The 15,880-nt window shown below is 41.0% G+C and overlaps 2 protein-coding genes across 2 annotated transcripts in view; one reads left to right on the forward strand and one right to left on the reverse strand.

The window, feature by feature from the left end:
* Positions 1-13: 13 nt before the first annotated feature.
* On the reverse strand, positions 14-11,678 carry LOC122573228. The gene is made up of 6 exons (XM_043739319.1): positions 11,668-11,678; positions 5,038-5,140; positions 4,203-4,433; positions 3,423-3,692; positions 2,283-2,373; positions 14-1,620 (listed from the first exon to the last, which is right to left on the reverse strand). The coding sequence occupies exons 1-6, from the start codon at positions 11,676-11,678 to the stop codon at positions 281-283; spliced, it is 2,046 nt and encodes a 681-aa protein (XP_043595254.1). The 3' UTR covers positions 14-280.
* LOC122572370 (meiotic recombination protein W68) overlaps positions 2,313-15,880 on the forward strand; it is a 48,866-nt gene continuing 35,298 nt past the window's right edge. The window contains exon 1 of the mRNA XM_043737253.1: positions 2,313-2,488. The gene's annotated coding sequence lies outside the window, so the exon portion shown is untranslated. The remainder of the gene's footprint in view (positions 2,489-15,880) is intronic.

Here is a 15,880-nt window from a genome sequence, read left to right on the forward strand (position 1 = left end):
TAAACCAAGAGTCTCCTGTTAACAAAAATTTCTTTATTTCCTTCAGTTAAATAACAATTCGAAATTCTAGTTCAACGTAAGAAGATCTTTGTCTCGTTAGAGTTACAATGTTTTCGTCGAGTTTGATCTCTCAGAATCGCAAAATCAACCTTATAATATCGACAGGATGAAGAACTCGACGAGGGATGGAAAACAAAACTGCACGACACTCGCGTGTTCAAGCTGCAACTATCATATACTTCGTATTTATAATACAAATGAAGATGGTGGTCGGGAGGATCTAATGATGGGGAACGTAGCTCTGCGAGTTCTGTGGGCAGCCAGGTAGTAAGTTCGACGTGTCTTCTTCCGTGGAGCACAGCATTCCTACGAGCGTGTAATCGACGAAGGGAGGTAAATCCAATTCACTAACATCACCATAGTTATTTATACTCGATTGTGTAACTGTAGGATTCATGGTCATTTGAGGTAGCCGCGTGTCAAGTACCTCGCAAGTGTAATGGCAACGATCATTACTGGGATAAAAGAAAGGTTCTGGACTGTTTTGCGTTGGCATAGCTTCCTCCATACCATTCGAATCAGGAAACAATCTTTCAGTCGAATCTGGATTCGTCTCACGACCGTAATTGTTCTGCAGCCTTTCATCCACGACCATTCGATTCGCGTTTTGATTTGGTCGACTGGTTAATTGATTCTTCGCATCTGATTGCTCGAACATATGACTATAACCATCGTAAGAGTAATGTTTATTCTCCATGGGGCTGCGACTAGGACGAACAGGGTCAACCATTCCATTTTCCTTTTTTGGATAAACGTTATAATTCCCCCTGTCCATTAGTCCTGGTTGACAATTTTCTTTGGGAAAACAGTTTAGGTTTCTTCTAGAAGGTAACAAATCCTCTTCTTTCTGAGGATCGAATCCAGGAAAATTGAGACGGTCATCCTGGTGGTTTTGAGTCCAATAATTGCTCTCTTGATCGTTCTTCACCGTTCCATCCACGAAATTCTTGTGATTATGCTGTCGTTGGTAATCTTGAAAGTTTAGTGGATTGCTCAGGTGATGATTCTGACTCATTTCCTTGTTGGAGATGAAATGGTTTACGGGTCTCTTGACGCAGAAACCATTGGAGTCTTTATCTGTCTCAAAACCAGGAAATTGAAGCCTGTCGTCTTGAGGCATGCTCAAATGACTACTGCTGGAATCTTCGCTGAGAAACTGATTCCAATAAGCTTGATCCTGATGCTGTTTCAACTCGTATTTAATGGTACCACTTCCAAGATCTAGTAAAGTGGGTGGTGATCTGGCTACTTCTTGAGAATTCATGTTAAATTCTGGTCTTAGGGGCTGATCCAGCTGGAAGATCTCTTCTGGTTGGAGCAGTTCTCCGGTAAACGGAGGAAAGTCGGGGTAAGTGGCTTCTTGGGGTATCTGATTGGAAAGATTGTACCCGAGAGCGTTCTCTTGGGCTGGCACGGTGTCTTGGAGCCAGTAGGGGGTGTCGTTCGAGGCTGTTTGTTGAGGATACATAGTTGTCTGATGATGATGAGACTGTTGATAAGCCGAGACGTTGGTTTGTAGACCACACATGCATTCAAATGGAGGACAGGAACAGGAATATCCTGAAAGAAAAGAGAATATTATCGTTTCGCAGGAATAAAAATGTAGATGTTTGTAAAATGTAGGGTTTATAGGTCTATGGTAAATGTACGCTGCGACTTATAACTATAAAATTATGCAAAACTTTTTAATTCTATTTGTTAAGTAGCGATATTTGAAATCGTATCGAAAAACAATGTTTTTCTAGAAAGAGATACATTGTACTCACTGAGAAGAAGAAAAACAGTGGAAAAATAATTAATTCTAGTTTCATAAATATATAATTAGCATATTTATACATAGAATGCTCGTCTTATGGATCTTTCTCTGCTCGAACAATGATATTGATATTATAATTGTATCTGCTCATAAATGAAAAGTTTCTGTTGTCATAAAAAGCGTAAAAGCAAGCGTACCCTGATGTTTAAAAAATAGCCTCCGAATTTGCAATTTAAATTTACGAGCGCAATATTATGGGACGTGGCGCCGCCTAGCGGAAAAAGAAGTTACTATTGGCGCGAAAGCGATTGCGGCAAACGTTCCACGCTGCTTCGCGAAATTGGTTTGAAAGGTGAATTTTTTGATCGGATCTCCTCGAAACAGTCACGCAAATCCATTAACGAAGTGTCTAACGTAACGCGGAACGAGTGTGATAACAGTATTTTGAAATAATACGGTTGTTAACCTTTATCCGGTATCAGTGGTGGTGGTTGTGTTGTTCTTGGCGGTTCGATCGCTTCCGAGTTTGGTCTTTTCGTACCCCGTAGTGACATTAACTGAAAAAAACACAAGAATTTATACGTTACTCGCATCAAATAAGTCGAAAGAAGGAGAGGATCAGCCTATCTTTACATTATTCTAATCGGTTATTTGTCCCAGCTACCTGTCTCGGTAAGTCTGTTATATATAACTAACCATTCATTTGTTTGAGCGTTCGAATATTCCGAACGTATTTTTATCGATATATATTGGTATCTATATTCCATGTTCCGAGTAGAGTTCACTATGGTCACGATATTTGAGAGAAGCGTTTCTTAGTTATGTGAAAATATGAAATTCAGTGACGAATCGCGGGAAACATCGATTTTAATGTATTGCATTACTGCAATGATATATATATATGTATGTATGTATATGTGTATACTAACGTACAGATTGTCGTTCGTTGATAAAAATGGCGTCGATTTGAATACGATAGAGATCGGAATAGTGTGAAATATTAACTCTTTCCGGTCAAAGTCTGGGTATTACCCGATATTGTAATTGAAAGACCAATGGTCCCGGAAATTAGAGAAATTACGACTGAGCAAAGTTAAGACGTGGATTAGAGATACTCTTAAGAAACATTATACCGCTTTTATGTATTTCCTACATATTATCCGTTAGAAACATCAAGAAGTCTTCCAAGTTTCGATTACTAGAAATTCTCACAGAATATTTTCTATTATTATGTCGTACATTGCACAACGTGAAATGTTCAGATAAAATTTGCGCAATGGTCGATGTGCGTTCGAAGGAAAGGTTTTCCCTGACCCGAATCAAATTTACAATTCAAGTTTTTTGGAATGGCAAGTATCGTTTCCATGAATTGGAGCATTATACTTCTTCAGGCATATAATGATTCTACTATTTATTTGTACCACTTAATATTTCATTTAATTGTCACGATTAGCCTCGGTATTTGAAATATCGAGAAATTTTGATCAGATCGAAATTTTGATAAATAAAATATATTCATAATAAAATGGTATTTGCGAATTATAATTTCATTCAATAAAATAATATTCGTAAATAAAATCGGTAAATAAATTATTCTTAAATATACTTTAGACCCTAAAGCAGCCTCGTTCGCCAGAAGAACCGCCAATCCGCGCACCCTTCTGCCAGCACCCACGCTTCGCCTCGCTTCGGACGTAGATTTCGCTTCCGGTCGCGGATGGTCGTGTTGTCCTTTGGCTTGGAAAAATATCGCGTGCTCGGTATGCCGCCAGAAATGCGTCACTGGATAACCGCAATGGCCACGGCACGAAAGTATCTCCAACCGACCCGTGCATTGTCTGTTCGGGCATGGCTTTCCTTGTTGCTTTTTTCTCGCCTAAAAATTTATTTTTATTTTCGTGTATTGTAAAGCATTCACCCTCTATTATCAAATGAATCTAAATTAGTTTAAACTTGGTCAAAGATATTAAATATCTTGATTACTTAAGGATTTTGTAATATGTAAATCTTCTCACTGATCTTCGCTATTTTAGTCATTTATTCTCAAATATTGTATGAATACAAATTAACCTAAGCTTGATGATATTAAGTACTTTGTTTCTTTAATGTAAATTATATTAAATCTGTTGGCCAGGTGTTTTCGTGTTTTAAGGGTTTCGTAATACATCTTCTCAATGATGTAATCGTTTATCCTAAAATATCGAACGAGTATAAATTATCTTCAAGTTGATAATGAATATTAAATATTTTTTAATTATTCTTTAACGGTTTAGTAATTAGACAGGTTGAGCGATTAATAAAAGAGAAAGAAATATATATCGTGAATCATTAGAAAAAGAATATTTCTCTTCCAAAGATTGCCTTCCAATGATCTCGGTTTCCTTACCTTGTCACAAATCGCCGGTCGAAGGTGAACCCTTCCACCGCCAGGTAGTATGCATTCTTGCGAACAGATCAAAACACCAAGGCAGGATTTTTTCAAGATGCTCACGTTGTGATTGTTCGTATTTCTCATCGCCCATCCAGACGCGTGTCTTCTCGCTTCTTCACATTCAGGTCCATAGACCCTTCTTACGTGACCGTCAGCCCATTCGCACCAGGGATCGTATTCTACTACCTACAATTAATTCGAAACATATCGAAATATTGTTTCAACAGGCTAGAGATATTAGGTTGTCCGGAAAGTGTCTTTCGTTTCATAAGGCGATAATAGATGAACAACAATTTTTGTTTTATATTATTTTATTGAATTGGGCATGACCCATTTCGTTATATTTCTATTATTACGTTCGTGCATAATTCAATAAACTAATATAAAACAACAAACGTTTTGTGCGTTTATTATTTCCTTATAAAACGAAAGAAACTTTTCGGACAACCTAATATAAATATATGTATACCTATAATTCGTTCGTTCCATAATTTGAAATTCTTATAGCTTTAATTATTCATTTGTTTTGCATCGATTCTCTGGAAGACTGAATCCTACTGTATGCCATATCGTATTGTATACCTGATACATCATCTAACGTTTAGTGACTGTATTTGTTACGAAATTGAGGAAATTGAGAGATATGATCATCGAAATTCCCAAGCCTTTGGACATTCCCGAGACACTGAACGGGAATTACCCGAATGAATAATGTATTGCGCGCGGTAAAACGTTTAAATATCCTTAACAGAATAATGAGTTTTGATGATTAAAGATACAAAATAGTTACCTTTGGTACATTCGAGTCGTTGATGTCCCACTCTTGATGAGGATGTTGCTGTTGCTGGTTGCCGGCAACAGTCGCTGACATCGTCGGCGACCCAACGCGACTCCTACGCAAAAAATGCAATTCCATATTGCATAGATTAGTATAAATTATCGTCGTTATGGTACTGGCGTAGTACTATTGAAAGAACCGATGTATCGAGCACGAGAAAATGATCTCCCTTTGTAGAAACGAGGTCGACCTTGAGGTCCTTTGGAACCCGAATTTCGTTGCATCGAACTCGAGGTCCAATTTAGGATTACGCAATCGCCGGCGTAGCAAGAGACCGGCAGCTTCGAGATAAAATCCCGATTTATGGCACGTAGCTGGCCGTAGCTCGCGCCATACTTATGGGAGCCCGTGGGTGGCCTGACAAGGAGCACGTTCACTGGCTTTCCGGAATCCTTATATCCGTCGCGAGCGATTCTCGATCGCGAAGAAAAAGATCGATCCTCGTCGCATTGCGCATACGTACGAATTGTTCGTTCCTTTAACTAGCCATTTTCTTCAACCCTCTCATCTTTATGATCAGTGAATCTCGGTTAAACAGACGTTCACGATCGTGTCCGCCTTTTTTACATACTTTGTTCATATTTTTGAAAATTGTATAAATTGTGATAAATCGCTGAGGGCTAAGATGTTCAGCCATTAGTTGCGTCGAATAATCACGATTGATCGTGAATGAAATTGAGAAGTGAATTACGTCGAATAGGAGACAGGTTAAGGATCTTTTGTAAATTGATAGTGTTTCACATTTTTTATACTTTTCCCAGCGAATAATGATTGTTTCTTTAGATTCGCGATATGACGTACTGTTACGAAATTAAAGAGCTGTCGGAACGTTCTGCGTAATCGTTAGCGTAGAAACCTAACTAGCGAAGAAAGCGATCAACGTTTCTGCATAAATTCTCGCATAAGTATTAGCTGGTGTCACGTCACGCAACAACAGCTTCTGCCTTTCTCTCGTTGACATTAAAGTGCACGGTTATGATCTGCGTCGACATTAAGCTGCACGAAAACGATCTGCAAGCCGTCACTTGTCACGATAGGTCACGCGATAAGCTTATGTTCCTCGTGTTCTCTTTTCTGGCTTCGAGTTAGTTATATAAAGTATCAATTCTTTACGAAGGATACTTTAAATGTTTCTCTACGCTTGAGCGATTTCGAACATTTCCAGAGTGTCTCGAAACTTGTATTACATATAATATTCACAATATTTATAAAATCAGAAATCACGTAATTTGAGCAGATTTGCTTTTATACGATTGAACGATACCAACTAAACACTTTACACGTGTTTTGGATGATCTTTATTCAACTTACGAGGGAATTCAGGAATTTCTTTTCAGTATTCGTTCGTGTCCCTTCGTCTTCGTACTTGTGCATTTTCAAAGACGAAGAATGTCGCAGGTAACGCTTATTGGACCCGATCGGTTTATCGCGCGGTATATCCGCGCAGGTTGGTTCGGGGATGCTCAAGCGTAAATTATCGTGCGTTTCGAGGGAAAGCAGAAGGTTTCGATTTGACGCGAAATAGGCGTCGCTCGTACAACAATGTTATAAATATCGGCGGTCAGGTGTCATTGACCATGAAGACAACCATAGAAGACGCTTTGCTCGCCTACGTTCTACCAGGATAACCTGCTATCTAAAGTTACAAACGGAACTGTGAACAAGCCGGTGCGCCTCGCTTTATTGAGATGTGACTTCAACGTGTCTCTCACATTGACTAAGCGCCAGTTCACCAAAAGTTAGGAAAATTCATTAAATTTACAAGCTTGTGAAAGTTATACGTACACCAAATTTTCACGCTCGATTTCAGCTCTTTGGTTGAAGAATACTGAAAAATATCCAAAGAAGAATCTTTACCCTTTCATAGAAATTATATGCTGCAACCAAATGATATACTTCCTGCTACGATAAATATGAAAAATCTAAATCGTTCACATGGACACTGTTTGCATACTACATATATATGTATATATCGTGGCTTGCAATTGTAATTGTAAGTTATCAATTGGAATCTGGAAAGCTCGCTGAATTATAGAGTTCTCGAAGGTATATGGAGTGATGAAAATCTATATTCCTCGACTCTCGATCTCGTATGATCGAGTTCAAGGGGCCACTCGAGAAGGTCCTCGCACGCCTCCTACGATATTTGTACAGCGTACAGGTTACGCGTTAGCTGCGTGCATACAGTTTCCGTGGGTTTTATCGAGTCGAGTTCGTACACGGACGTTTACGATCTTCGAACACCTACTCTCGACGAAGTTTGCTCGCGCCTCACGTGGGTCCACGCTTCAAAGCATCGTGAAAGCTCTACGATGGATCTCGATCAGATTTCAATTTTGGACTGCAGCAAACTCGCCGTTAGGATGCACATCTTCTCTGATCGATTTTAGTAATCATTCTGCTGTAAAATCATCTTGTCGACAATTTCGTAGTATTTTTAATCCTTGACCTTATCGTTAGAAAACTTTAGAAAAATAAAAATTGAAATTTAAAAAGCAATACGGAAGCGATTCTCTAACTGTTCGAAGCATTACGTTACCTATAACGTAATTTGTATGTGTTTCACATGTTATATACATTCTGGATATTGTTACACGTTTAAATTTCTCAATAATTCATAAAGACCCGCTGTATAGTGGCTGTACTAGAATCTTGACACGATACTTCTACAATCATGTACTTGCTTTACGTTCAATTCCTGCAATGTACCGACTCGCACGTCCGCACTATTGGCGTAAAAGAACCAATATCGTCTTCCATCTCTCGAATCGAAGATCCACCACAGACATAATAATTCCACTCCATCGCCAGCAACAAAGTCTCTCTATCCTCGATATGTTCGCCAAATAATGCTGCTTTGTCCTGACAAAAACCACCCCGCAGTGGTCACGGAGGCACCAGGGCAGACCACAACATCGAAGCGTAAAACCGCGACCGATCGCGAGATCCTCCTCGCCAAAACAAGAAAGATCGAAGGCAACAGCGAAGAATCTGTACGGCAATGGAGAGTTTAATTCGCGGAGTAAACGGCTACCTCGTTGCACCGTCGGATTCGAACGGGCGCGAATTCGAGGCGATAATTTCACGCGAGCATTTCGCCTGACCGGCCGATCCGTTATCCAAGCTTGGGCAAAGAGAAGTCGAGGAAGGCAGGCCCGGCACGCAAAGCGTTCGCCAGTACGTTACGTGGACGCGCCTCGTGTCCTGTGAGAAAAGCGAGAAAGGACACGAGACAAGAGGCAGAGGAGAAGGAGAACGCTCGAGGGGGAAACGAAGAGTGAGCCGGCCTAGGTGAATGATTGCCCGGATCGGTGATAAAGTCATCGCCTTTAGCACCGGCGTAAGATGATACATCGGCGGACGATGCTGCGAGGAGATTGTCCCGCGGTTCGAAGAGGCCTCGAGCTGGTGTCAGCGATGCACACACTCGCGGCCGCCGCGGGCCCTTCTCTCTTCACCCTTTCTTTCTTTCTTCCACAGAAGACGAGAAAATAAAAGAAAAAAGAAAGAAAGAAGAAAAAGAGAAGAGACTATATCCTCGTTCCGGTCGGTATGGGCGCCTTCAGAATTTCAGATATTAAGACTGATACCGCGAGTCCACTAAAATATCACGCGAGTCTCGCCGCGACGAAAGCCGAGATTTCTCTTCCCCTCGATGGACCGCGAGACTAGTCTCGCGCCTCGCTGGGGATCGTCCCCCGAGATTACGTCTAAACGAGTTAATTCTCTCGCGGCTTCTTCGCCGACTTCGATTCCGGCCTTGCCACAAACCCGTGTAGCGAACTGTGAAGTTTCTTTCTTCATTGTGGTTTTAGGTTTACGAGACGCGTAGGGTGGTTTACGAGAAAAGTGGATAGATTATAGAGTGCGAATTTCTTAAAAAAGTTTACTAACGTTAGGTATGCACTTATTTGAAGATGTCAAATGTGTATTAGATATGTTATAGATATATTCATTCGAATGAACCGTTGCGTTATGTGTATAGCTTATGAGGACTTTGAACTCTGATTGCTTGTAAGTTTGAAAATAGACGACACGATAGGCAACGACCTAAGAAGCTTCGATCTTTCCTTCAGTTCGCGCAGTTACATTTGCGAAGACATCGCGTAGGTAGAGCGTAGAATATTTACTCAGATTATTACATAGTAGAGAAGTACATACTACGCGCGTATTCCGTTACTAACGGGAAAAGTTTAACTCCTGCACCGCACGCTTGAAATTCGTATGCTCATAAATTTCCTTTCTTTACATCTTCTATGTCAGAATTTGCCTACATTTCAGTTCGAGTAAATAGAGAATCAGCGAATGAAGTTAAAATGTAGATGAAATTGAGGATCTCAGTGGAGAAGTGGCACAAGCGTATTTTTGCCAATAACGAGATAAATAACGCCTTCAGTGTTCTCTTTGAAAACCACACTTGTAATTCTAATCTTTTAAGGATGATACCTGTATATTGGAACTTTAATTTGTTTCGATAGAAACAATCTCTCAAGATGTTGTACTAATCGTATCTGTCTGAAAAAATGTTACGTTTCTGATTACGCTATTACTTTTCTTCTGGATTTTTCATTTATCCTAATTGACTCATCGTAGCGCGGTTAAAGCGTGAAACGAAGCTTCATAAGATTCTCAAAAGAATACCGAATTCGAAGCGGCGGCAAACTGATTGATAAATAAAGGAAGATTAATCACGCGTCAGGTAATTGGCATGGAATAGTTTTTCAGGAGCACAATGCCAGTCCCCCACGCGTTTCTCTTTTGGAGCATCTAAACGCTCGAATTCCCTCGCGTCGTTTCGTCTCTACCTTTTCCTCCTTTTATTTCGTATCTTCTTCCTCTCGATTTACTCTGGAAGAGAGCACGGGGGAATCGGCAAAAAACCTGACTTACAAAAATCCAGCTGGACCGGTTTTGTTTGGTTCTATCGCGTTTCATTGAGGTTCATCGAGTTTTATCGAGCCACCTTTCTTTTCTTCGTCCCCCCCGCCCGGCCGCTATTTCATTCTTCCCGATTTCTCGCGCCCCGTCGTCGTGACAGACGCTTCGCGGTTGTCCGCGAAAGAAATAAAAGTGAAAAAGGAAAAATAAAAATGGAACAAAAAATAAATCACGATGATGCAGTTGTCACGAATCACTGAGCAATTTGTATTCGTCATTATGACACAGTAGTTTGTCTTTCTATAATACTTCCGATATAATAAAATCGAAAGGCCCGACCTACGTGCGTGTAATTCTTGTTGAGTTAGTGACTCACGTTTCTCTCTCGTACTGCGTTATGTTTACGCTCTTTGTTTTGAAAATGTTTGTTTTAAAGAGACGACAAATTTTAAAGTTGAATTTTTAAAGCTAGTTTCTAAGTTCTATCATCGAAATTAAGTCTCTTATCGAGGCTGCCAAGCGGAAAATAGTCAAAAAGTGATTTAAATTTAAAATTTGAGTTAAGTGGAAAGGGGTCCCGAGAGAGAGTGTTACCCTCGACAGGCGAGCATAATTAATACCTGGTAAACTGTCAGCTTCCATTCGGTCGCCACCGTATAAAAGGATGCTGGTTGAGCGTGGATGAGAGAAGAGAGTGGAGACAGGGAGTGGGTTCAAAGAGTTCTTCACCGCGGCGGACAGGGAGAGGACGTTCTTCAGATTCGAGATAAAGGCAGATCGTTTTACGCGCGGACATTCGTTTAATCTGTCTTCGAGGTGTTGGGCCGTGATCAATAGCGAGCCACAGCTGCATCTGTAATCGGGCTTTCACAAATAGAAGATACACGTTCGGAGATTCGATCATCCTTTTCAAAGATTGAATAATTTTATATTTGATCGCGTAATCGTCTCACTTAAATAATTTTCATAGAGGATGAAGAACGTGCTTAGCTTAACGTAGCTGTTATAGTACAAAATATTGCAGCGTATCTTGCGATTGAATATTATTTTAAGCGATAGAGACGTCGAAAGGATAAGTTCGTAGAATGGTGGAAAATTGAAAGTTGCAAATTTAAAATGGTATATTTATGAAACTGCAAAATAGCGCTCATTGTAATATTGGCAAATGGCAACCGTTATTAGGTTTGCACGATTTCAGGACTCGATTTACGGCGTTACGAAGTGCGCATGTATGTGCGCCACAGAACTCTAGAATACCCAACGGCCAATCGGAACTCGTGATAACGCCCACACACCAATGAGAAACCCGCAGAACGCCCACTGATTAGATACTAGGGAAATCTCGCTGCTCGTCCAGGAAGAGAAATCGATGCTGAAATGGTCGCCACCTGCTCCGAGCTTTTGAATTATCGTTACAAGCTCAGTCTGACTTTCGCTAGTCCTCCCTAAATTTCGGTTAGGCGCTAGATTCTTTCAATTTGCAGCGGGAAAAAGTTTTAGAGACCTCCTATGCTTCAGGAACATCGAATATCAGGCTGTTGTTGAGCGATGAAAATGATAGATCCTTCGGAATACAATATCGATAACACGGATCCTCTATCATCCCTATTTTCATTACTATCGATAATATAACTTGTCCCTTTATTTACCTAGTACTATTTACCCTTTACACTAAAAGAAAAAGAAAGCACTTGAAATACTTACAGTACCACCATAGTCGTAGCTGCTTCCTAGATGACGTCGCACCGGTGGCAGAACTTCTATATTCACAACAGTCCCCGATCTTCGTCTGTCCAGGACACTTCACTTTTCCTAACCAAGGTTTCTCATCAACCTATCACCCGAAACTAACTTCGTCCCTTCGTCATCGTCTAAATTCAGATAAATGCACAGAGAGCATCGGAACAGATTCACTGATACTCCAACAATTGCAACCCTTAGCCGCAAATTTTTCCAGCGGGAGAGATCATATATAAATAATAGTCGAATGATTGTACACGAGTTTGGAGAAGGTGTAGGCGATTTTTTATTGGCACGCGTGAGATTGTACGTGTCGATGCGTGCGACACGGTGTCGCTACGTGAACTGAGGCGCCTCCACTCGGGTGCGTACTAGCTGGAGTCAGCACGTTGCCGCTGGTGGATGGTGTGCACGTCGTGGTTAGTCCTGGTCGGCTTCAGGAAACGCCTAGAGGAGTGGCCATTCTCGACCAATCGGCTCTGCTGGCTTAACCGTGTGCCACAGGGTGCCTAATTGTAGACAGCAACCCCTCTCGACCTGCCGAAGGATCGATCACCGTGCAACCACCACTCTCTCGCCCGTAACACAGGCTTTATTGCTCGTGCTCCGGAATTGGGGGCCCGTCGATTTCGGGCTATTGATGTTTTACTCGATGGTTTCGACGCGACGCGGATTGTGAAGCTTTTCCGGTATCCGACTCCGATGGAACAAGCGGCCACAGATCGTTCGATAGCCGTTTTATTTGAGGTTGCCACCGCGTTTGTCGTCAACCGCTTCATCAGGATTTTATCGGAACAAATTGCAGAGCACGGCTTGAGACGAGGTCCCTTGCGATTTTCTGCTCCATTTAAGGGATTTTTCTCGACTTTCGTCGCCTGACACGCGAATCGTAGAGGAAACAAACTGATCAAATCTATTGGGGATAATTCTTTGATATTTTTTAGCATTAAGATTAAGGAATTTTCAAAGAATGCAGTTGATCTATTCGACTTCCGAGTGGCTCGCGATAGAGTACAGAAGGAAAGTATTTGATAATGACATAATGATAGTGAAATAAATTTGAAAATATTTGATATTTTAATCTTCCATAGGGACAGTCTACAGATAGCCCATTTTTACATACTGTTATATACTGTTTTATATACTGTTCTGTTCTGTATTCTGTAGTCTGTTCTGTCATTTATCCAAATATTATTGTTACAGTGTCATTTCGTTTATCCAGGTATTATTTACTGCAACGAAATTTTTATTCCATTAAACAAATTCCCGTTAATTGAATCCACTTGTTCAAACGTAGAGTTCTGTTATATCAACGAGAAATAATAGATAACGAGAAGCATCAGTGAACTTATCTATTACATAGGTATAACATATATATATTATATAAATATGAATCTCTGAATATGTTCAGATAAACGGAGTCCAATTGCAAACGAATGTAGACAAAGTGTCTGTGAGGAAAATGCGACAACTAGAATTATCAAGCTAGAGAAGATGAGACACTGAGCTTACAATGTGATTGCACGGGATCATAGGTCGCAACGAGCTCGCAATCAGCTGGTTCCGCGGCGCTTTAAGGGGGTGTCCCTCGTAGAATCCTCCTACTTCCTACCTTCTCCATCCCTTTGCCTCCAACCCCAGGTACCCGCATCCAAGACAACGGCCCGTTACGCTTCGATCGAACCTGAACCCACGACGCAAACATATCTGCCGAGGTGAACGCGTCCTCGGAATTGAAGAGTTGCCGCGATTCCCACTTAAGTACAGAAGGACGCTGTTGGATCGCTTAATAATTCTTAGCTCGTTTCGCGACTCAATTGCAATTAGGTATCGTTGCAACTCATTTGGAAAGAAAATTGTGACTTTTTATATTATTGGTTCAATATTTGTAACTTTTGGTAAACTGATGAAATTATCAGTGGATCGTTAAAGGAATGAAGTAATTTCAATGTACGGGCTTGTTCATATTTATGGCTCGGCATTAGAATTTCTTTGTAAAATATAAAGAAGTATATGGCTCGTAATTCTTTTTGTATTTTGAACTCGACATAGGATTCTTTTCGTGGAGCAAAATAATATGATTCATAATCTTCGCAATTGCAGACGTTATTGTAACTGGTTTCAGTACTATTAGTCCGTTAATTCTGATAGTATCTACAAAAGTGTCCGTTCTTTAATTCAAAGAACATTCTTGTCGCCTCTGCGTAACGACGCGTATCCGCAGCGTAACCGCACGTGCGATTCGGAGTCGTTGGCACGTGTGTACGCGATAACTTCACTTCCTACCACGTGTTCACAGGTGTACCTAACACGGTCTTTAATTAGACATGGAGACGCTTCCATCTACGGTAACTTCCTCGGTCGAATCAATACGCTTCTGAGAAATAAAGTTCCGAGAGAAGGCAAAGAAACAGTCGGTCAAAGGGTAGAGACTTCGTTGTACCGGCTGATGGCTCTCTCACCCCTTCCCTTCTTCAGAAGAACTTTAAATACCGCCATAGAGAGGGATCGATGGTGTTGAAGGGTCGAACAGAGACAGATCGAACATAAAAACATACAACTGTAGATAGACTACTGTGAAAGGAAAAACATGAAAAGCAACATCTCATAACCGATTACGTTTAACGCATTAGCTGACCCATACTTTGCGTCGATTCTGTTATCTTACTTCTGATTCTAATTCCAAGTGTGTAATGCTACTAACGCAGATATTATATTTCTGAACGTGTCTCGAAGAAATTCGATAAAACGTAGTATATATCGCGATTCACAAAACAACGATTTCCTCAGGATTATCGCAGTTGAGAAATAGCAGTTGCTTATGAACCAGCGGAAAAGAATTCGTATCAAGAGAGATAAAAGGAGGAATCGCATAAAGGGAGAAACTGAAAGAGAAACAGTCAGCTGGAGAAAGACAGAGTGCAGCAGAAAAGGACGAATAGTTGGGGTGGGGTAGTGAAGACAGAGTTCGGGTCTGTTTAAACACAGAGGGTGTGCAATCAGGAGTGTTTGCTGGGACACGAGCGAGCGAGTAAGCGAGCAAGCGAGCGGATCAAAGGATAAACGCGAATGGGGTGGGTGGTCGGCTGATAGCGCTCTGATTTGATTGTTGGCCACGGCTATTGTCCTCGACACTGGCCTATTGTACTTGTTCCCGTGTCGGTACAGGCTCGGTACTTGCACACAGGTAGCAGGGCACGGCTGGAAGTACGCTTCTGTCTGTGACACTATCTCTTTGCTGGTCGCCATTCCGTTTCCAAACTGGCGAACTTCGATACCGCGCGTTAAGCGACAATTATTGTGGAAATATCGCGAAAAAATTACGCCTACCCCCATTCTCGCCCCGATTTTTCCCCATTTTTTCTGAATCTTTCTCCCTTCGTCATTCCCTATTGTCTCGGCCGAGGTGTTCCGTATTTTTATGACTTCCCGATGAGCGAGTTTTGTCGCGATTTTTATGGCCAGATCCCCCGTTTGCCTCGCGATTATATTTTTTGCACCCTGTTCCTGATATCCGTACTTGATAAAACACCGCGTACGGGATTAATCTGCGAGAACGATCGTTTTCGGGCTGCGTTTCAACGTATACGTATGAAGTAATTCATTTGTTTCACTAGCCACGTTCACAAGACGCGGAATTGTACCATTCGAGTAGAAATTTTCTGTATTATCTGTGCATCTGCCAGAGACATTTGCATAGAATGCACGTCGCGTGGCTTTAACAGTAGCATGCTCGTGGTGGCTCATCATGCTTAAATATTCCATCACCTGTCACCCACGTGCGCAGCCTCGAATACGATGGAAATGCTCTTAGGTGTTCATTCATGCTGCAGTTAACTTTCTGTGTTCGTGAATATGGCAAAACGCTTTTAGAGTTTGTTATGAATTAAGAAGGCGTTATCATTCGGACTGCGTTTATTGGAAATTTTAGTTAGCGTCTGATTAAGCGAATCGTCCAATGACCAAATTCAATTATCCGAACGTGAATTACCATTACGCGACTAAAGAATTACTATTACGCGACTAAAGAATTCAACTTTCTTGAATTGTATTTCAGTGAATTCTTATTATACGAATTCAATTTATACGAACATATCAATAGATGAATATAACGAATAAATAAATAAAACGAATAAAAGCTGTACGAAGACTTCTGCGGTTGATTGTATGAACTATT

Source organism: Bombus pyrosoma, linkage group LG11, assembly GCF_014825855.1.
Source record: "Bombus pyrosoma isolate SC7728 linkage group LG11, ASM1482585v1, whole genome shotgun sequence".
NCBI lineage: Eukaryota > Metazoa > Arthropoda > Insecta > Hymenoptera > Apidae > Bombus > Bombus pyrosoma.

What these genes read in the sequence shown, in the direction of transcription:
- LOC122573228 (XM_043739319.1), bottom strand. An exon ending in GACCGGCGATTTGTGACAAG is followed by an intron (nt 3,693 to 4,202) that starts GTAAGGAAACCG and finishes ATAAATTTTTAG; the next exon opens with GCGAGAAAAAAGCAACAAGG. An exon ending in ACCACTGATACCGGATAAAG is followed by an intron (nt 1,621 to 2,282) that starts GTTAACAACCGT and finishes CTTTTCTTTCAG; the next exon opens with GATATTCCTGTTCCTGTCCT.